Source organism: Barbus barbus (assembly GCF_936440315.1).
Source record: "Barbus barbus genome assembly, chromosome: 10".
Taxonomy (NCBI): Eukaryota; Metazoa; Chordata; class Actinopteri; order Cypriniformes; family Cyprinidae; genus Barbus; species Barbus barbus.
In genome coordinates, this window is record NC_136738.1 from 27,133,543 (window position 1) to 27,153,692 (window position 20,150).

The 20,150-nt window shown below is 36.4% G+C and overlaps 1 protein-coding gene across 1 annotated transcript in view; it reads right to left on the reverse strand.

Annotated features, from left to right (window-relative positions):
- Positions 1 to 20,150, reverse strand: part of ttn.2 (titin, tandem duplicate 2) — a 165,143-nt gene that overhangs the window by 102,522 nt on the left and 42,471 nt on the right. Inside the window, exons 59-98 of the mRNA XM_079427427.1 lie at positions 19,832 to 20,113; positions 19,470 to 19,748; positions 19,101 to 19,379; positions 18,720 to 19,007; positions 18,312 to 18,590; positions 17,765 to 18,046; positions 17,239 to 17,517; positions 16,858 to 17,139; positions 16,481 to 16,759; positions 16,087 to 16,374; positions 15,709 to 15,987; positions 15,323 to 15,601; positions 14,942 to 15,220; positions 14,549 to 14,836; positions 14,141 to 14,428; positions 13,552 to 13,842; positions 12,941 to 13,228; positions 12,398 to 12,517; positions 12,026 to 12,299; positions 11,584 to 11,767; positions 11,159 to 11,242; positions 10,714 to 10,981; positions 10,355 to 10,615; positions 9,886 to 10,095; positions 9,722 to 9,799; positions 9,600 to 9,626; positions 9,427 to 9,480; positions 9,276 to 9,326; positions 8,926 to 8,976; positions 8,515 to 8,586; positions 8,004 to 8,063; positions 7,737 to 7,808; positions 7,156 to 7,338; positions 6,864 to 6,971; positions 6,421 to 6,531; positions 5,995 to 6,087; positions 5,547 to 5,657; positions 5,100 to 5,204; positions 678 to 767; positions 340 to 420 (exon numbers count right to left, since the gene is read on the reverse strand). Of these exons, the coding sequence (XP_079283553.1) occupies positions 340 to 420; positions 678 to 767; positions 5,100 to 5,204; positions 5,547 to 5,657; positions 5,995 to 6,087; positions 6,421 to 6,531; positions 6,864 to 6,971; positions 7,156 to 7,338; positions 7,737 to 7,808; positions 8,004 to 8,063; positions 8,515 to 8,586; positions 8,926 to 8,976; positions 9,276 to 9,326; positions 9,427 to 9,480; positions 9,600 to 9,626; positions 9,722 to 9,799; positions 9,886 to 10,095; positions 10,355 to 10,615; positions 10,714 to 10,981; positions 11,159 to 11,242; positions 11,584 to 11,767; positions 12,026 to 12,299; positions 12,398 to 12,517; positions 12,941 to 13,228; positions 13,552 to 13,842; positions 14,141 to 14,428; positions 14,549 to 14,836; positions 14,942 to 15,220; positions 15,323 to 15,601; positions 15,709 to 15,987; positions 16,087 to 16,374; positions 16,481 to 16,759; positions 16,858 to 17,139; positions 17,239 to 17,517; positions 17,765 to 18,046; positions 18,312 to 18,590; positions 18,720 to 19,007; positions 19,101 to 19,379; positions 19,470 to 19,748; positions 19,832 to 20,113 (7,557 nt within the window). The remainder of the gene's footprint in view (positions 1 to 339; positions 421 to 677; positions 768 to 5,099; positions 5,205 to 5,546; positions 5,658 to 5,994; positions 6,088 to 6,420; positions 6,532 to 6,863; positions 6,972 to 7,155; positions 7,339 to 7,736; positions 7,809 to 8,003; positions 8,064 to 8,514; positions 8,587 to 8,925; positions 8,977 to 9,275; positions 9,327 to 9,426; positions 9,481 to 9,599; positions 9,627 to 9,721; positions 9,800 to 9,885; positions 10,096 to 10,354; positions 10,616 to 10,713; positions 10,982 to 11,158; positions 11,243 to 11,583; positions 11,768 to 12,025; positions 12,300 to 12,397; positions 12,518 to 12,940; positions 13,229 to 13,551; positions 13,843 to 14,140; positions 14,429 to 14,548; positions 14,837 to 14,941; positions 15,221 to 15,322; positions 15,602 to 15,708; positions 15,988 to 16,086; positions 16,375 to 16,480; positions 16,760 to 16,857; positions 17,140 to 17,238; positions 17,518 to 17,764; positions 18,047 to 18,311; positions 18,591 to 18,719; positions 19,008 to 19,100; positions 19,380 to 19,469; positions 19,749 to 19,831; positions 20,114 to 20,150) is intronic.

A 20,150-nucleotide genomic window follows, 5' to 3' on the forward strand; every position in this document is an offset into this window, starting at 1 on the left:
TATTAAGAATTCACTCATGCAAACAACAAGAACAACATGCATTCTTAGACTTAGACTTGACAGAACATGTTTTAGCCCCTCTAAGAGGTCTAACAACACAACATTGTGACAAAATTAAAGACTAATAAAGTTACTAATAAAGTGACTTTTCTGAATAAGAGTTGTTCACTAAGCATTAACCTTTTATCATTAAGACTATTTTGTTACAATGACACAACACACAAATGATACAGAACAACATAAAAACAGGACAGCAAATGTACAGTGTGTTAAGGCCCTCTATTGAGGTTAGGATGAAGTATTGTTGTTAGACAAAACATATCACAAGCAAAAAAGTACCTTCTGGGGAAATTGTCTTTGCCTGAAGCTTTGGCAAAGGTTCTTTCTTTCTTTCAGGTTCTGGAGATGGTTTCTTTTCAACTGTAAAATTTCAAAATTTGAAGGTGTTATTATGATAGAAACCATGAATTTACACTATGAAGTTACAATGAACAAACAATACAACTTTGACAACAAAATATGAAATACAACAATGTATAAGACATAAGAGACATAAAAGATTTGACTTGAAAAAGCAGGACAAAACAAAAAGAGACCACCATAACATGACAAACTGAAACATAAAATTTAGTATGACATAAAAGAGTTTGCTGAAGAATCCCCACAGTACTATGTACCTTTTGGGGGTGCGACTTCTTTCACAGAAACAGGTGTCTTCTCTGGAGATGGTATCTTTTCTGGAGATGGTTTCTTCTCCGGTTCTGCTACTTTACATCACAAATAAAAGTGTACATTATAAACTCAAATCTGATTTTTGTCATTTTACCATTAGACTCAACAATCATAATAATAAAAAAAAATACTTCTACACACAAAACAGAGAAAATGACAAACACACATACTTAAAAATCAGGGGTTGAAACATTATTTATGACTTCAAGACAGCACAAAGAAGAGGTTAGTCCAAAAAATTGTCCTGATTTTTTTTTCGCACAAAAGAAGCCAAGTTTTAGAATAAGAGAAATAGACAACTAGATGTTGTTTGATGTCATTATACCTTTTGTAGGGGTCACCTCTTTCTTTTGAGGAACATTCTCTTCAAGCTTTTTAGATGGAAGAATAACCTCTTTCTTTTGAGGTACTATAGCATCTGTCTTTTTAGTGACATCAACATTTTCCTTCTTTTTAGACTGAGCATCATCTTTCCCCTGTGGTTTAGGCTCAGAAATGACCTTTTTCTTTTGGTGCACACGTTCCTCTGTTTTAGGAATTGTAACAACCTCCTGCTTTGGCAAATTATCTTCCTTCTCTTCCAGTTTAATTATGTTGGACACTTCCTTCTTTTGTGGAATTTCTTCCCTATCAAGAGAGTGAGTAACCCCTTTTCTTTTAAGTGTACTTTCCTCTTTCTCCTTCAAAATTAGTGGATGGGTTATCTCTTTCCTCTGAGGCACAGTTTCTTCTGTTTTAGAAGCACTGACAGTCTTCTTCCTCTTCAGTGGAACTACTACTTCTGCTGTGGGTGTGGGAGATATGTCTTCATTCTGAGTTGCTGTGTCTTCGTCCTTTTTAGGAGGAAGAGGAGCCTCTTTCTTTTGAGTTACAATTTCCTCATCCTCACAAGGAAAAGGAACCTCTGTCTTTTGAGACACAATCTCCTCATCTTTTCTGGGAAGAGGACAAACTTCTTTGCTTTCAGACAGAATTTCCTTTTCTATTTTAGAGGGAAAATGAATCTCTTTCTCTTTGGACAATATTTCCTCATTCATTTTGGGAGGACAAATAACCTCTTGCTTTTCAGGAGCAATTTCCTCATCCTTTCTATCAGAGAGATGAACCTCTTTCTTTTTGGATATAATATCCTTATCTTTTCTAGGAGAAAGAGGAACTTCTTTCTTTATAGGCAGTATTCCCTCATCCATTCTGGGAAGAAGAACCACCTCTTTCTTTTCAAATACAATTTCTTCTTCTCTGGGAGAAACATCTTTCTTTTTATGTAACATTTCCTCATCCTGTTTAGCAGGAAGAGAAATCTCTTTCTTTTGAAGGGAAATTTCTTCTTCCTTTTTATGGGGAGGAGAAACCTCTTTCTTTTGAAGGGAAATTTCTTCTTCCTTTTTATGGGGAGGAGGAACCTCTTTCTTTTGGACCACTAATTCTTCTTTTGTTCTGGGAGGAAGAGGAACCTCATCCTTTTTAGAAGAAACTGCAAACTTTTCTATTTGAAGTACAATTTCATCCTTTTGGGGCACAATTTCCTTCTTTTTAGGGATAGCAACAATCTCTTTTTTGGGACCAGCATCAGTATCTCTCTTTTTAGGTACTTTGACTTCTCTATCTTCTAATTTACTATCTGCAGCAACTAGTTTCTTATGACCCATGTCATCAATTAAATCCTCTTTCTCAGCAGCCAATAACAGAACAACCTCTGGCTTCTTGGAAGGTTCTTGCACTTCAAAAGAATGTTGTTTAAAAATAGCTTCTGTAATAGGAGAATGTGGAAGAATTAATATTGTCTCAGTCTTGGAAACTAATTTTTTTTTTTTTTTTCTTCCTGATTTTGAAATTTAAGCACTGTATATATATATTTTTATTTTATTTTTTATTTTTTTTTTTATCTTACCTGTTATTTCAAGTGCTCTAGATGGTTCATCACCAGAAAATGTTTCACTCATTCTAAATTCCTCTGAAGGCAATATACTTTCTTTTGAAGAATCCCCCAGTTTTGAAATTTGTACACTGTCAATTTCTTTGCTATGTTTTCTGTCAAACAGTATTTCTGTTTGTGAAACAGCTTTCTGATGAGAGATATCCTCTTTTGAGGTTTCTTCCAAAAGAAGTGACTTCATTGCAATTTTCTGACTGTCTGATGGTGTGTCTTCATCCTTTCTCTGGACAGAAGTGGATTCTTGAAGATCTTGGATGCGAAGAATTTGTACCCAACAATGGAACCAAGAGATTGATAGACAACAGAGAGACAATTCTTTTGTAAGAGAGATTAATCATAAATCTAAATATACCAAAGAAGTACACTTAATACTAAACAGTCTGAATTGCATGTGGAATTCTTCAAAGAAATAATTGTGAATATGGTGAAATGAATACTGTCTCAACTCCGAGTTCTCTTCTTGTTCAGAAAGATTCAATTTAAGAGCAATTTAATTTCGTTTTATAAAAATGTACACAAATTCTCTCATAGTGATTTCATAAACTGTACTTTTCACAGGGTGTGACCTCTCTAAACCCTAAGTGATGTTGTGGTGTTTGCACAGTTTGAACCTTTTGGAGTTTGGTTTCACTCACTTGAAAGACATTAAAGATTGCTGTACTTGGTATACTTGATGGGATTTTAACAGAAAACGAAGATAAAGATGATGTTCAAGAGAAAAAAAGGTTACAAAGACTGCAATGATGTTTGACTTATGTACCTTCAGTCTTCTCATATTTCTTTGGTAGCAAAAGAACGGTATCCTGCTTTCTTTTAAACTCTTCTGTTGTAGATTTTGTCTGTGTTGAATCCAAAGCAACTTAAGAGAGTATGAAATATGTAAGATTCACATCCATAAGATCAAGATATCACTCTAGCGAGTGGTAAGAGGTTAATGAAGAAGAATAAGAACAAACTAGAGCAGAAAACATATGGGACTACACAAATATAAAGAAATTAGTTCAATAAAATAAAAAGAAGTTCAAAGAAAATAATTTCTAAGACAGGAAGGCAAAGAGTAAGAATATTAAGAAAAGACAATCACATGTTGTCTGAGATCATTGTACCTTTTGTAGGGGTCACCTCTTTCTTTTGGGGTACAATTTCTTCATCCTTTTTAGCAGGAAGAGGAACTTCTTTCTTTTGAGGAATTATGACCTCTTCTTTTTTAGTGAGAGCAACTACTTCCTTCTTTTTAGGCAAAATATCTTCTTTCTCTTCCAGTTTTGATTTAAGGGATACGTCCCTCTGTAGATGTTCAATTTCTTCTCTGAAGAAAATTTCTTCTCTTTCTTCTTTCATCTCTACAACTTGCACAGGAGTCATTACTTCCTTCTGTAGACGTGTGATCTCTTCCATGAAGAAAATTTCTTTTTCTTCTTTCTTCTCTGAAATTTGTATCTCTTTCTTTTGAAGAACAATTTCATCCTTTTTAGAAGGAAGAGAGACCTCTTTTCTTTTAGGTAATATTTCCTCATCCTTTTTAGGAGGAAGAGGAAACTCTTTCTTTTTAGGTTCAATTTCTTTATCCTTTTTAGGAAAAAGATGAACCTCTTTCTTTTTAGGTTCAATTGCCTCATCCTTTTTAGCAGGAAGAGGAACTTCTTTCTTTTGAGTTACAACTTCATCCTTTTTAGGAGGATGAACATCTTTCTTTTTAGGTAGCATTTCCTCATCCTTTTTAGAAGGAAGAGGAACCTCTTTCTTTTGAGGTACAACGTCATCCTTTTCAGGAGGAGGAACATATTTCTGTTTAGGTAATATTTTCTCATCCTGTTTAGCAGGAAGAGGAACCTCTTTCTTTTGAGGTACAACTTCATCCTTTTTAGGAGGAAGGGGGACCTCTTTCTTTTCCTGCTTTTTAGGGATAGGAACAGTCTCTTTTGCAGGAAGTTTGTCTATAATTTCTTCTTTTTTGAGACCAGCAACAGTCTCTCGTTTCTGAAGCACTTTGTCCTCTTTATCTTCTAATTTGTGAACAGCAGCATCTGGTTTCTTATAACCTATTTCCTCATTCAAGTCTTCTCTCTGTGTAGCCAATAAAGGAGGGACCTCTGGCTTCTTGGAAGGTTCTTGTACTTAGAAAGAATATTAAAGTTAAGAACAATGCTTCAAATCGCACTGCTTTAAGAGTGAGACAAGATGAGTGAAAGATTATTTAAATATACAAGACTTAAGATACATAAGAAATCAAGACATAAGATGTAAAAGATTTGGTAGAAGCTACCAATAAGAATACACTCACTCCCAATAATATTAGAGGACAAAGACAATAACAAAGAAAACCCGCTGTAAGTCATGTCTTCCTCATAAGAGTGCGGCTAGTTAATAAAGAAACAAACATACAACAGACCACACCTACATACAGACAAAACCTAGTATATGTCTGTACCTTTCTTTGGAAGTTGTTCCACTGTAATCGCTTGCTCGGGTTTAGAGGGGAGTTTCTTTGGTGGTTCTTGAATTGTTGGTTTTGGTTTCTTTTCTTCCACATGAACTTTAAAGGACATGCATTGTATTGTTTAAAGATTCATTTTCACAAGCACACATCAAAAACACACATTGTCACATACAATACACTTCCTAATGGAAGCTGGACAAATGCAACAACAAAAATGGTTATATGAAAAGCCCTTAAGAAACCCAAATAACAAAGCATAAACAATGAACAGTACCCAATAAAGACATACACTCAAACCCAATAATATTATAGGACATAGACGATAACATTAACAAAAGCCAGAGTAAGGTCATGTGTTCCTCAGAAGAGTGTGGCAAGTTAATAAAGAAACACACATATAACAGAAATTAGCCCTACATACAAAAAGTGAGTTTATACCTTTCTTTGGAAGTTCTGCCTCTGGAACTTTAATTGCTTCATCAGGTTTAGCTGGCACTTTCTTTGGTGGTTCTTGAATGGGTGGTTTTGGTTTCTTTTGATCCACAAGAACTTTAAAGAACATGCCTTGTATGTTTAAAGATTCATTTGCACATTTGAAAGAACACACAATATCACATATGACATGCTTCATAATGGAAGCTGAACAATTACACAACAAAGACAGGTATATGAAAACTTGTAGGCAAGAAGCCCACACAATATAAAGTACACACAACACTACATAACAATAAGTGTACAACAACAACAAACAAACAATAATACTGAAGGACAAAGACATTAACATAAAAGCCAATGTATATTCATGTGTTCCTAATAAGAGTGTGGCAAGTTAAAAAAGAAAACATACAACAGAAAACAGCCCTACATACAAAATGTGAATCTATACCTTTCTTTGGAGGTTCTTCCACCGGAACTGCAATGGCTTCAGGTTTAGCTGCCAATTTCTTTGGTGGTTCTGGCTTCTTTTCCTCCACAAGAACTTTAAAGGGCATGCATTACATGGTTTAAAGATTCATTTTCATAAACACATGTCAAAGAACACACAATGTCTCATAAAACATGCTTCCTAATGGAAGCTGGACAATTACAACAACTGAGACAGGTATATAAAAAGCTTGTAGACAAGAAACCCACACAATATAAAACAAACAATGAACAGTACATAGTAAACATGAGAGTACATCAACAACAAAAAAACTGTAACAAAGACATTAACATAAAAGCCATGTGTTCTTCATAAGAATTTGGCTAGTTAAAAAAGAAACACACATATAACAGAAAACAGTCCTACCTACAAAAGGTGAGCCTATACCTTTCTTTGGAGGTTCTTCCACTGGAACTGCAATGGCTTCATCAGGTTTAGCTGGCACTTTCTTTGGTGGTTCTTGAACTGGTGGTTTTGGTTTCTTTTCCTCCACAATAACTTTAAAGTACATGCATTGTGTGGTTTAAATAATTATTTCCATAGGCAAACATGAAAGAACAAACAGTATCACATATAACATGTTTCTTAATGGAAGCTGGACAACTGCACATCAAAGACAGGTATATGCAACCCTGAAGACAAGAAACCCACACACAATAAAGTGTAAGCAATGAACAGTACATAATAATAAGCATTCAACAAAAAACAGTAATATTGCAGTACAAAGACATTGACATAAACAAAAGCCACTGTAAGTCATGTGTTCCTCAAAAGAATGTGGCTTCTTAAAAAAGAAACATACATACAACAGAAACAAAGTGAGTCTATACCTTTCTTTGGAGGTACTTCCACCGGAACAGCTATGGCTTCTTCAGGTTTAGCTGGCACTTTCTTTGGTGGTTCTGGAATTGTTGGTTTTGGCTTTTCCTCCACAAGAACTTCAAAGAACATGCATTGTATTGTTTACGGTTTAATTTTCATAAGCACACATCAAAGAACCCACACAGTGTCACATTCAATGCACTTCCTAATGGAAGCTGGACAATTGCAACAACAGACGTTATATGAAAAACTCATAGACAAGAATCCCACACAAGATGAAGTATAAACAATTAACAGTACCTTTGGCTGGGGGTGGCTCAGGTTTTTTCACAGGCGTAGGCTCAGGCTTAGGCTTTGGCTCGGGCTTAAGTTCAGGCTTAGGCTTTGGTTCTGGTTTGGGCTCAGCTACTGGTGCAGGTTTAGGCTCTTCGGGTTTAGGTGCAGAAGGCACAGGAGCTACAGGTGCTTTTGGCTGTGGCACTTCTTTATATAACACATATTTTTGGAATTAGTACATTTCAGTTACTACAGTTTCAGAAGAGTTAAGACATGAATGAAAACAGAAGTGTAGAAAACAAAGACAAGACAAATAAAAAAGGACAGACACAAGATTTGACAATTTCTGTTACGTCCAGTAAGATTAAGAACACACAGACTTAACATCAATTAACATCAATCAACAGAATTAAGAGGGTCACAACTGAAATTCAAAAACACAAAAAATCAATTTGGTCAAAAAAACGTTGCTGTAATAACATAAACCAACATTTAAACAAAATGTCTACTGTACATTCACAAAAGGACTTACAAAGGACGTGATTCGCTTAAAAGGTATATGCACATAAGACAGATCAGAAAATAATGATGTGTTCTTTCCATACCTTTTGCTTTGGGGGGTTCAATTGGCTCTGGCAATGTAACTGCAGTAACTATTTCTTCCACAGGCTTTTTGGCTTTTTGGGCAAAAATTAATTACATATGTTGTAAGAATATTCAATTAGACGAAAAAATAACACTACAGAAAATTAACATCACAGATAGAACAAAGAATGTTTATAAAGAGCTCTACAGACACACAAAAATTGATTAAAACAGCAACTTATAGACACTAAACAACACTGGAGCACTTTGGACAGATATCTGCATACCTTTCACAGGTACTTCAGGAATTATTTCCACTGGTTTAGATGGCTCAGGCTCCTCGAATTCTTTGAGAATATTAAGAACAATTAACTCTATAATATCAAACTAGTAGCTTCAGCTTTGAAAGCAACCATGCATAAGCATTAGGGCAAGAATTACAGAGATATCACTGACATTAACACATAGACAAACTGATACATCCACACAATACAGAATAGCATCGAAGCATTACTTAAATTAAGAAAATTCAAAAAGCAAAAAAAGTAATGCAAAATATAAATTTATGTGCAACATTATATTTTAAAATGTATTGTTATACAAAAATTGTTCATAAATTTGGACAGAAGCAAATATCACAAACATTAACAGAACACAACACTGATAACACGTAACACGGCATAATTAAGGTGAAAGTAAACAAACAATTTTACAAAGAGACACATAAATATGACAGACGTAATGGGATGATGTTTGCCAACAAGAAGCAAAGCAGCCAAGCTGTTTTTATTTCAGTACCTGTCGTTGGAGCCTTCTCTCTCATTCCCAGAGATTTTCTAATGACAGCCTCTTCGATCGGGACCCTTGGGGCTAATGAGACAAAGAAAGTCCTTAAAATTATCGCCCTAATTACCATAAAAACTTTGGAGAAACATATGAAAACGCAAAAACTTAACAAATCTGTTCAGAAATATTTACGTTGGTAAAGTTGCATATATGAACAAAGTCAGACTGGTAAATGTTTGAGAACACACATATACAGCACAACTTAATGGTACATTGTGAGGACAGGATGAAAACAAATGGGGATACAGACATGAATAAGAATGACACAAATACATACAAGACATATAAATATATTATGTGGCAAAGGAAAGTGGAAAGAGTGTTAGAAATTATATTTGTAGACTCAAAAGCTCTCAGTAATACCTGTGACTGATATTTCCTCTACAACACTCTCCGCTGTCCAGCTCACATACTCTGGTAAAGGGTAAAAAGTTGTTACACGTGTCCAAAGACGAATACTTCAAATATTGATGTTATTTCGTTATTTCACGCAAGAAGTTGAGGAACAGACAAAACAAAACATTTAAAGAAAAGTGTTATTATTTTTTATTTCTTTTGTTGTTGTTGTTGTTGAACAGATACAGTAGATGGTTAAAACAGATGAAGTTAAATTATTTTCATAGTGAATGAATTTTTGTCAGTTTTAGTGAATGATACTATTTGAAAAGGGTGATGTAAAAAGTTAGTTTTATTCTCATAATTATGCAGTTTACCTTGTGTTTCCAATTTTTCTTCGTAATGGTAATATTCCATGGAAGATTCAGCTTATCAAAAATAATAAATGTATGAGTAACGATCACTGATTTTGAGGATAGATATTTATGCATTTTTTTTTAAGTAATTTTACTAAAATCTCAATCTCACCTTCAATGGTTAATGTAGCTGCTTCAGGCACTTGTATTGATGTATCTGGGATGTCTGTGTGAGTGTTATTTAACATTTTTAAGTTTACTTATATAATTTAATGATCTGGTGAAATAATCTGTCAATATGTACTATAGGTGTTAAAAAAAAGCTTAAATATGTCACATACTTACCATAAGGTACCCTTTCTATATCAATTTCTGAGAAAAAAAAATAGAAAAAAAAACTGTAAGAAGCCTTCATATTTTAGAGATTGTTAGTTAAGTAAATGCTGGAGCTCGACAGCTGTACCGACCTTTGCCTGACAGGTAAAGCTCAGCTGTACTTTTAGCCTCACCCCTGGGCTCCAATCTGACAATGACCGAGTACACGCCTAAAGGATTATTCATTTGGTTAAATGGGCCTTTTTATGTAATATTATTGAAACGAAAAATGGTCCCGCACTGGAACTCCACAAACCTTCATCGGCAGAGGTAACGTTGCGGATGATCATGAAGTGGCGTCGCCCTTCACTTCGGAAGGTATATTTGGGACTCTCTTTAAGCTCCCAAGTGTCCTTATACCATGTTACAATAGCATTGTCGAAAGACACCTCACACTCAAAAGTGGCTGACTGATGTTCTCGCACCACAATGTTCTGGATGCGTTTGGTGAAATGTATTTGCTCGGCTAGAAAAAGATAATGCAAGGTGGATGATTAGGACTAGAATCTAATGCCGGAAAAAAAAAATTCTGCCTAATATAGTCCATAAAGATTTGATATTAAAGAAAGCCAGGAAAATGTAAAGGCAAAATATCCCGGGCATTTGAAATAAGAAGAGTTTTTCCATAAGAAGTGAAGAAGAAGAGGTCACAGAAGATGATAAAAGAGGTTAGTAGAGGGTATCATTTACAGTAAGCGTAAGTCAGACAGTGAACCTATACAAACCTTCAATCCAAAGATTTGCCGTTGTTTCAAGATTTTTATATTTGCAGGTATATTCTCCTTGGTCTTCAGGTCTAACATCTTTGATTGAGAGCTTCTGAGTGTAATTTGCCACAGCAAATGTGTATCTGCTGTGGGGTTCTAAAAGCTTCCCGTTTTTAAACCATTGGGTTTTTACATTAGGTACAGAGAACTGGCAAGTCAATGTACAAGTTTGGCCTTCCTTACCAGCCACATCCTGCATACGCTGTTCCACTTCAGCCTCTGCAGAAAGAATAAAGGTCAATATTGTAAAAACATACAGTACAGGATATAGTTTAGTGCTTTCACTAAAGGGAGAATCAAATGATGTTGCTACATACCAAGCACTGTCAGTTTGGCACTGGAGATATGTGGGCCACACACAATACGATAATTGCCCTCATCTCTCATCTGGCAATCCTTGATCTTTAAGATGTGACGATTACCCACAATTCTGATGTCATACTTGTCACTACTGTCAAGTTTTTGGGTTCCTTTGTACCAGGACAGTGTGATTTCGGGGTAGTTAATCTTGATTTCACATTCAAACACAACTTCCTTCTTAACAGTAGTTGTCTGGTCTGTGATGTCACGTACCACAGTTACAGGCTGCATAGAAAACAAAAGAACACATTAACACTCTGTAAATGACATACACTGGCTCCAAAAAATATTTGCACAGTATTTGGACATTAACCAAAGTTGATTTAATTTGATTTTGCATTTAGCAAGTTGAATTCTAGCTAATACATGAATTTAATACAAATACAGAATTAGATTTCAAACCTCTGTTTGTTCCATCCTTTTCTGCAAATCAGCAACAAGTTTAGCTAAATCCTCCTCAGACTCTCTTGCACCACTTTCCACTTCCTGAAAAATGTAATAAATCCAAGCATTTAACAATTAATATAACTTGCTTTCATTCCTGGCTTGAAAGGTAAGTCTCTGAAAGTGAAATGACTCTAGAACCTTTCTTGATCAAGTTGGTTAATTTAAGTAAAACTATGAACATTTTCAATTAAGAGGAATATTATCATGTGTCAAAGAAATGCTTATTAAAAGCTTAAGGTTACAGTGCATTTTGTTCATTTCAATCAAAACAAAATATCATAAAAATACATCTCAAACTTGATACAGAAGCAATGTGCTTGGTCTTATTTTTTAAAAGAAAATGTCTGATGCTGTTATACTGTTATCTGAATCAATCTTACCGGTCTTCCACTTTCGTGCTCTTTTTCCCTCTTCAGAAACTCAATAGCCTGAAGGAGACCCCGGTAGTCTGTGATGCCATACATGCGAGCATATTTCTCATACTCCTTGGGATCAACATTTCTAAGCAACTCAACAATGTCTATATCCTTGTCCTCTTTAGGGCTTTTCTGCTTAGATGGAGTCCTGATAAAACAAAACAACACAACTCAGGCAATCTTTGAATTGTTTTCACACTAAATTAGTGTTTCACAGCTTGTACTGCTCAAATGTATGCACAAATCATGCAGAATAAATCACAATTAGATCAATCAGTATAATTACAATCTATTGTTATAATAACAATCAGTATTTAGACACTTATTCAGTCATATATGTATGTCTATAACTAATGTTTGACAAGGGGGGTCCTCGAGGATGGTTTGCAATTTGACAGGTACTCACTTCTTCAGTTTAACCACTTCTAAAGTTGTCTCCGTCTTCTCATCAACATTCAAGTTGGTGCTGCACTCAATTTCTCCATGTGTGTTTGAAGCAACACATCTGTACTGTCCAGAGTCAGATTTGGTCACCTCTTTGATCTCCATCTTGGCCTCTTGGCCCTTTTGTTCAATACTGATGCGGCCACCATGAGTCATCTGCCTCCATTTGCCCTTCATCCATTTCACATTGGGAATGGGATCACCACCAACTTTAGCAATGAAGGTAGCTGTACCCTCTGCAAAAACATAAATCACACATAGCATCGATAACACTTTCTTCTACATTTTAATACAGTTTATTTCACCCCAAAAAAAGAAAAGGAGAGTCACTTACTCTCAACAATATGGACACTCTTTGGCTCCTCAATGAAGAACAGGTTGTCCAACTTTTTAACTGCTTCTGGTGGTGAAGGGGCTGCCTGTGCTGGGGCAGGAGCTCCTGGTTTCTCTGAAACTTTTGATGGTATATTGCAGTGAGATACATACAATTTTAACTTAAGATATTCAAGATCCAGGTCTAAAACATTTTAGACAACAAAAACACAAGACCTGTTTCACTTTTTCAAAATGCACAGCTGCAAGAATAAGAATGCCAAAGAAACATTTGCAAAGAAGCAGATTTGGCCAAAACAGTTGGACATTTGGAGTCGTGTTTGTAAGCAACAAGCAAGTACTTGCCAGAGAACCAGAGGACAGAATTAGATTAATGAAAGAATAATAATTACTAGAAGATTCTAATATTGGCAAACAACCAACAGAATGGCAAGGTTAGGATGAAGCAAATAAAAAAAAAAGATATATAAAAGCAGGCAAAAAAAAAGAAAGAATTACCAAGGACAATAAAAACTCAATGTATCTTACACAAACATAAAAATACCTTTGATAGTGACTTTAGATTTGCAGAATTCACTGCCAGCCTCATTGGTTGCTTTGCAGAGATAATCTCCAGTATCTGTCTTAGATACATGGATCATCTCCAATGTGGCAGTGCCATCAACAAATGTGATCTTTGTATTTTCAGACGAAGAAAGCTCCCGCCTGTCCTTCATCCACTGAATCTTTAGAGGAGGAGATCCACGTACATGACAACTGAGGGTAAGTTTCTCACGCTCAGTCACAGTCACTGGTTTAAGAGGCAAGTCAAAGCTTGGTGGTACCTTTTGCGCTGTATTCAGAAAATACAGTAATTATTAGCATGTTTACAAATATGTTCAATCCTTTTTGATACATACATGCATGCTTACATACAGAGACTCATTTATAACAGGACATTTCACATTTTTATACTCCATAAATCTTTTACAAGAAAACATTATGAAACTACAATGGTAATTACATGGTACTCTAAGGTATTTCCCATAATAGTGAAATTTAGTACCATGAAATTACCATCTAATACTGCCACAGTACTTTTTTTTGCAAGTAATAGCACACTTATAACTAGACAATAGAAATAAGAAAAGTTTGACATAGAAACCAGCTGTATACCTGTAATCTTAACTGGCACATCATAAGAGGCAGTGCCAGCTTCGTTGGAGATTTTGCACATATATGTTCCACTATCTGACAGTTGAGATTTTTTAATGCACAGGACAGCCAGGCTGCTCTTGAAGGTTACATCATAAAAGTCAGAGGTGAAGATTTCCATGCCATCTTTATACCAGTTGACTGTCAGGGGCTGTGATCCAGCTACACGACCCTCAATCTTCACCATTTTGCCCTCAGTGTCCTCAATAGTTCCTGAAGGCTTTTTGGTAAAACTAGGTGGAATTTTCCGTTCTATAGGAACAATAAAGAGAGGTGTTGTTAGACAGAACATACATTATTGGCAAAAAGTGGTTATTTCCCCTAAATGCAAAGAGCAAAATTTGAAAAAATTTCCAAAAAAACAAACAAACAAAAAAGATTGTAACAAATGCTCAACAGTGCCACCTGTTGAACTACTGCAAGCAAAGAAAAACATAACAAATGCAAAGGCATGAAGAATGGAAGACAAAAACGTAAAAGAAGTAAAGCACCACAGGTCAGTCCCAAGACAATGAAGACACAGTCACACCGAAAAGCCGTGATCAAATACCTTTCACAGAAACCTCTGTGGAACAAGAATCCTTCCCAATATCATTACTAGCATGGCAAGAATAACGACCAGAGTCTGCCTTATCAGCTTTCAAAATTGTCAAATGTGGGGTGTTATCCACACATGATATCTTATAATTGCCCCCTGTGCGGATGTCTTTGTGATCCTTGGACCAAGTGACTTTTATTGGCAATGATCCCGTCATGTGGCATTCCAAATCGACAGTATCTCCCACTGTCACATCCACAGGTATGAGCTTTTTATCAAACACAGGCGGATATCTTGGCTCTGTAGAGTTAAATAGAGATAACAGCACAGTTGTATAGTCATGGTAACATTTAATTCAGTGTGTTTCACAACACAAGAAACACATTTAATCAGAGAACAATATGAAAGAATTAAACAGACCTTGAAGGGTGAGCTTGGCTCTACAAGAAGCAGTTCCAACACTATTAGTTGCAACACAAGTGTATTCTCCAGAATGTCTCATTTCACCTTTGACTATCTTTAGGACAGCAGAGTTATCGTCAAAAGACATTGTGTATTCTGAATCGCTCCTGAGAGCTTCACCATCTTTGAGCCAAGAGATCTCCATAGGAGAGGATCCTGCAACACGACATTCAAACTGGACAGGCTGTCCTTCAATTTGAGTAATGCTAGTAATCTTTTTAGGGAAAGAAGGTGGTGTTTTCACATCTGAAAAGCAAAACATTTAGCAAAATAAACTTATAATGGTTATACAGTGCAATCAAAAAAACATTTAAGGCATTTAAGAGTGCTTTGAAGAGAAATTAGCATCACCTTGTACAGTTAAGAGGCAGCTGGAAGAGGCAGATCCTATGCTGTTTTCTGCCTTACATGTGTATTCACCAATGTCAGATTTGGCAACTTTAGCTAGTTTCAGACAGGCAGTGCCTTTGGTGAACTCCATCTTACAGGTCGGAGAAGACCGCACTTTGCCATCTGCCTTGAACCATGACACTTTAATTTCAGGAGTGCCACCAATCTGGCATTTCAGACAAACTGCATCACCCACAGTGACTTCCATGGGCTCCAAACTCTCAATAAAGAAAGGTGGTTCTAAAAGTAACAAAATATATACACATACCATGAAGAGAAGCATGCACATTTTGCTTTCGTCTCACTGTACCTTATATTGAGCTATTTTACTCAATAACAAACCTAAGATGGACACTGCTGCTTCACAAGTGTCGTGTCCAGCATCATTGGAAACCTCACAAGTGTATTTTCCAGCAGCCTCTTTGTCGCTGTTTAGACACTCAAGGATGCAGGAGCTCTCAGTGGTTGTAATGTTGCACTTGTAAGAGGAATAAATCTCCTGGCCATCTTTATGCCATTTCACAAGAATCTTTGGGCTTCCCGCATATGTACATTCAAGTATCAGAGACTTGCCCATTTCGACAGACAAGTTCTTGAGCTTCTTGACGAAGTGTGCAGCCTCTGAATGATAGACGGCATATATATATTTATATATGTGAGACACAAAGTTCTGCTATAACAAGTATTCAAGAAATAGTTATTCATATATTAACAAAATTAAAACTAACCTTTAACAAAAAGGTTCACAGGGCAGTTTTCCTTTCCTGCATCATTAATGATCTGGCAAGTGTACTCGCCAGCATGAGATTTATCAATGTTATAGAGCTCCAGAGATGCAGTATCTCCTCTTAAAGCAATCTCACAGCTTCTCCCAGACATTATTTCCTTACTGCCTCTAAACCATTTCAGTTTCATTGGGGCACTTCCTTGAACGGTTGCTGTAAAGGTGACATTTGTGCCTGGGAGGGCTTCCACCAGTTGAGGTATGGTCACAAAAGATGGGGGTTCTATTGCAAATACATCAGGGAGAAAATTACGAAATGTGCCTTAGTCAATAGATTTACATTTCATATTTATTTTAAATTATTCTGCAACCAAACACTAACCTTTAACAATTAAGGAAGCAGATGTGTCTGCAGTTCCTGCACTGTTCACTGCTTTACATTTGTATGTGCCCGAGTCTGAAAGTTTCAGAGTTGGCACTTTCAATGTGCAGGTATTCTCAGCGAACGTGATCTCATAGTTTGGCCCACTTTTAATCTCCTCTTCATTATGGTACCAAGAGATGGTGAGAGGTGCAGACCCTGAGGCTTTGCAGGCCAATTCAATAGATTTGCCAACAATACTCTGTGTGTCCTTCAGTTTTCGTGAGAACGAAGGAGGGACGATTTTGTCTGTTTGACCGAAAACAACATACTCAGCTTTTGGTTTCATAAGAAATCACATGTAATTCTAAGATCGGAACAAATATTATATACAAGGATATTAAACATTACTGACCGAAAACAGTGACGTGCATTTTGCAGCTATCACTGCCAACTTCATTCTTGATTTCAAATGTGTATTCTGCAGTGTCACTTTTCTCTGTTGACAATAGCTTAAGACTGGAGATCATTTTTGAGAAGGTGATTTTGTATTTTTTGCCTGAAGACAACTCCACACCATCCTTGTACCATTTTGGCTTAAGTTCTGGAGTTCCAGATACAGTGCACTCTAAGACTGCAGTGTCACCAGCGGTTACACTGATTGACTCTGTCTTATCCACAATTGCAGCATGTTCTAGAAATTCAGAAGCATCATTTTGTTAATTATGTTTACATAATTTTTAAAAGATATATATATACTCAAGTGGGAAAAAAAATATTTTTCTTACAAACCTAGGACAGTTAGGTTCGCTGTGCATTCAGCTACTCCAGCATCATTTTTGAGCTGGCATGTATATTTTCCAGCACTGGTGGAGTCAGCTTTAAAAATCTTCAGGGTGACCTGATTATTCTCAAATGTAATTTTCCTGTTGTCACCATCTCTGAGAATGTGGTCTTTATCCTGAACCCAAGACACAGTCATAGGCTGCGAGCCTTTGACCGTTGCCAGCAAAACCACCTCCTCACCAGAGATGGCTGTCGTGTTAGATAACTTCTTCACAAACGCTGGCGGTTCTGAATGTCAGGAATAAGAATCGTCAGAGAGTCACAAAACTAAGTGTAAAATCCTTTTTTGGAAAATTATTTAATACTTTAAACTAGCATCTTACTGACCTCTTAGCTTTACAGTGCCCTGGCAGGAATCACTTCCTACATTATTTGATGCTTTGCACTCATATTCTCCTGCATCTGATGCTTCCATTCCAAGAATGTGGAGAGTTGCAGAGCATCCCTCAGACACAAATTTGTACTTCCTACTCTCCTTTAACTGTTTTTTATCTTTAAACCAGGTTATCTCAAAAGGTGCTGAGCCTTTAAGCTCACAGTTAAGACTGGCATCTTTGCCCTTCAGCCCCTCAACTGGTGTTGGCACTTTGTGGAAAGTTGGTGGCTCTACAAAAACGTAAATCAAAACAAAATGAGCATTTATGCATATTACAATGAATAGCTAATTAATTAAATCAACAAATCATATCCTCTGAAGAGGGTTTTTATCAATAACTAAAACTATGAAGCTGAAATAAAATAAATAATAATAATTGAACTAAACTATACTAATTCTGAAACAGTCAGTTAATGCTCATGTTGATAAAGGCATAAGCATTAAACTAGTGAATGAAAGATCCATTTACTATCTAACCTTTGACTGTGAGTGTTGTACTGCAACTCTTAGTTCCAGCGTCATTCTTGACTTCACAGGTGTATACTCCATTATCCTCAAAGATGCACTTGAAAATTTCAAGGACTCCCACAGAGTTATCGAAAGTCATTCTCAAGTTTTCACCATCGCTGAGAACAGCATCATTTTTGTACCAGCTAATTTTCAGAGGAGCTGTGCCAGTGACTTTGCATTCAAGCTGGAGTGGCTCTCCCATCTTTATGATTTTTGCAGCTGGCAGTTTCTGTACAAACTCTGGAGGTTCTGTAAAACCAAAATTACAACATGTTATCATAACGATTAATGTAATATATAAAATGGAGCAGTAAGGATGGTTTCAAGAAGATGGCAGATGACAAGAGGCACATGATGGCTAAAAGGGAGTAAAGCGTAATGATGAACAGGAATGAAGTAAGATGATGATGAAAGGCAGACATTGTGTAAGTAATACAAGAGCATGCAAATGGTGAAGCATGAACAAAGAATTATAATTTAGAGCGTTGATAAGAGTACTTGAAAGAGGTCCAACCTTTTACCAACAAGGTTGTGGTGCATTTAGCGGTACCGGCATCATTGCTTATTTGACAAGAGTAAGTTCCACTGTGTGATATTCCAACGGCAAAAAGATCTAGGAAGCATGAGAGGCCCTCCAGGCCAGTAAAACATGAAGGTCCACAGCTCAGCTCAGTGTCATCTTTGAACCATTTCACTGTGAAGGGAGGTGTTCCTTTAAAGGTAGTCTTAAACCGAACAGTGGTATTTGGTATGACAGCTTGTGATTCTGGAACCAGCACAAAGCTTGGTGGCTCTAAATCATTAATGGCAAAGAAAGACATGTACATCTGTTAAGAAACTGGCAGCCATCAGAGATCTCAGGATATATATATATATATGTGAGAATGAAATATACTACTAAATACTACAAAAGCTATCTGACCTTTCACCCTCAGTGTACCACTGCATTCACAACTGCCGGCTTTGTTTGTAAGTTTGCACGTATACGTTCCAGTGTCGGCTTTCTCTAAAGACTCAATTTTCAAAAACACGCTGTTGTCATCTTGAAGAAGTTTATGTTTGGTTCTTCCTGACAGTTTAGTTCCGTCCTTCACCCATTCCACAGTTATAGGGAGTGAGCCAGATATTTTACATCCAATTTGGACATTTGTGCCCAGAATTTCCTCCATCTCCATCAAAGGTTTGATGAAGGATGGGGGGATTATTTGCTCTGACAAAGACAAAGAAAGTGAAGATCATAAATATAAAACTAACCAAATACAAATTATTACATTATTAATATACAATTATGAATATCACTAACCTAGCACATTTAAAGTCACTTTGCACTGGCAGGCACTGATGTGGTTGGAAACCTCAAACACATAAGTTCCTTTGTCTTCCAAATGGACAGACTGAATTTTAAGTTGGCTGACATTATTGATGAAACTGAGGCTGTGCTGTCTCGAAGGCATAACTTCATTGCCATCTTTACTCCATTTAACTTTCAGCTCAGGAGAGCCTGTAACTTTGCACTCCAAACTTACTGGATCTCCAGTAGTGACATTAATGACCTCTGGCTTTTCAATTATCTGAGGTGGCTCTGGAGATAATATAACAAACATACAGTATTTATAATAGCAAGTCAGCTACAGGATGGACAACTACAAAAAACACTTGCAAAAAAACCAACCTTGAACCAAAAGGGTAGCAAAACACTTTTCTTGCCCTGCCTCATTCACAGCCTGACAGGTGTATTTTCCACCGTGGATGGATTCGCACACAGGGATTCTCAAAGTACATATATTGTTCTCAAAAGTCCTCTCAATTGAAAGATCCTCCAAAATCCAGTTTTCATCTTTTTGCCATTGTATGGACAGAGGTGGTGATCCTCTTACAACACATTTAAATTCAACCTTTTTTCCAAGAACTGTGACAACATTCTCAATCCTCTCCACAAACGAAGGGGGTTCTGATTGGAAATGTGAAATATGTTAAATAAAGAAAGATAATATAATAAATATATAAAACTTATTAAACATACTTAACGCTAACCTTTTATGCTGAGTGTAGTCTGACTTGAACAACTCCCAACTTCATTTGCTACAATGCATTGATATTCTCCAACATCTAAAGCATCACATTTCTGTACATCAAGGGTCATTATAGAGCCATTTTTCTGCAAAATCACATGCTTATGGCTTGATTTAATGTCCTTTGAATCTTTTTGCCAGGTCACCTCAAAAGGTGATGTGCCTTTTACCTGACATTCAAAATATGCATTTGACCCATTCACAACCTCAAGAGGAGTCAATGGTTTGACAAGAACTGGGGGCTCTGAAAAAAGAAGAAAGCTTTAAATGAAATCAGTTCA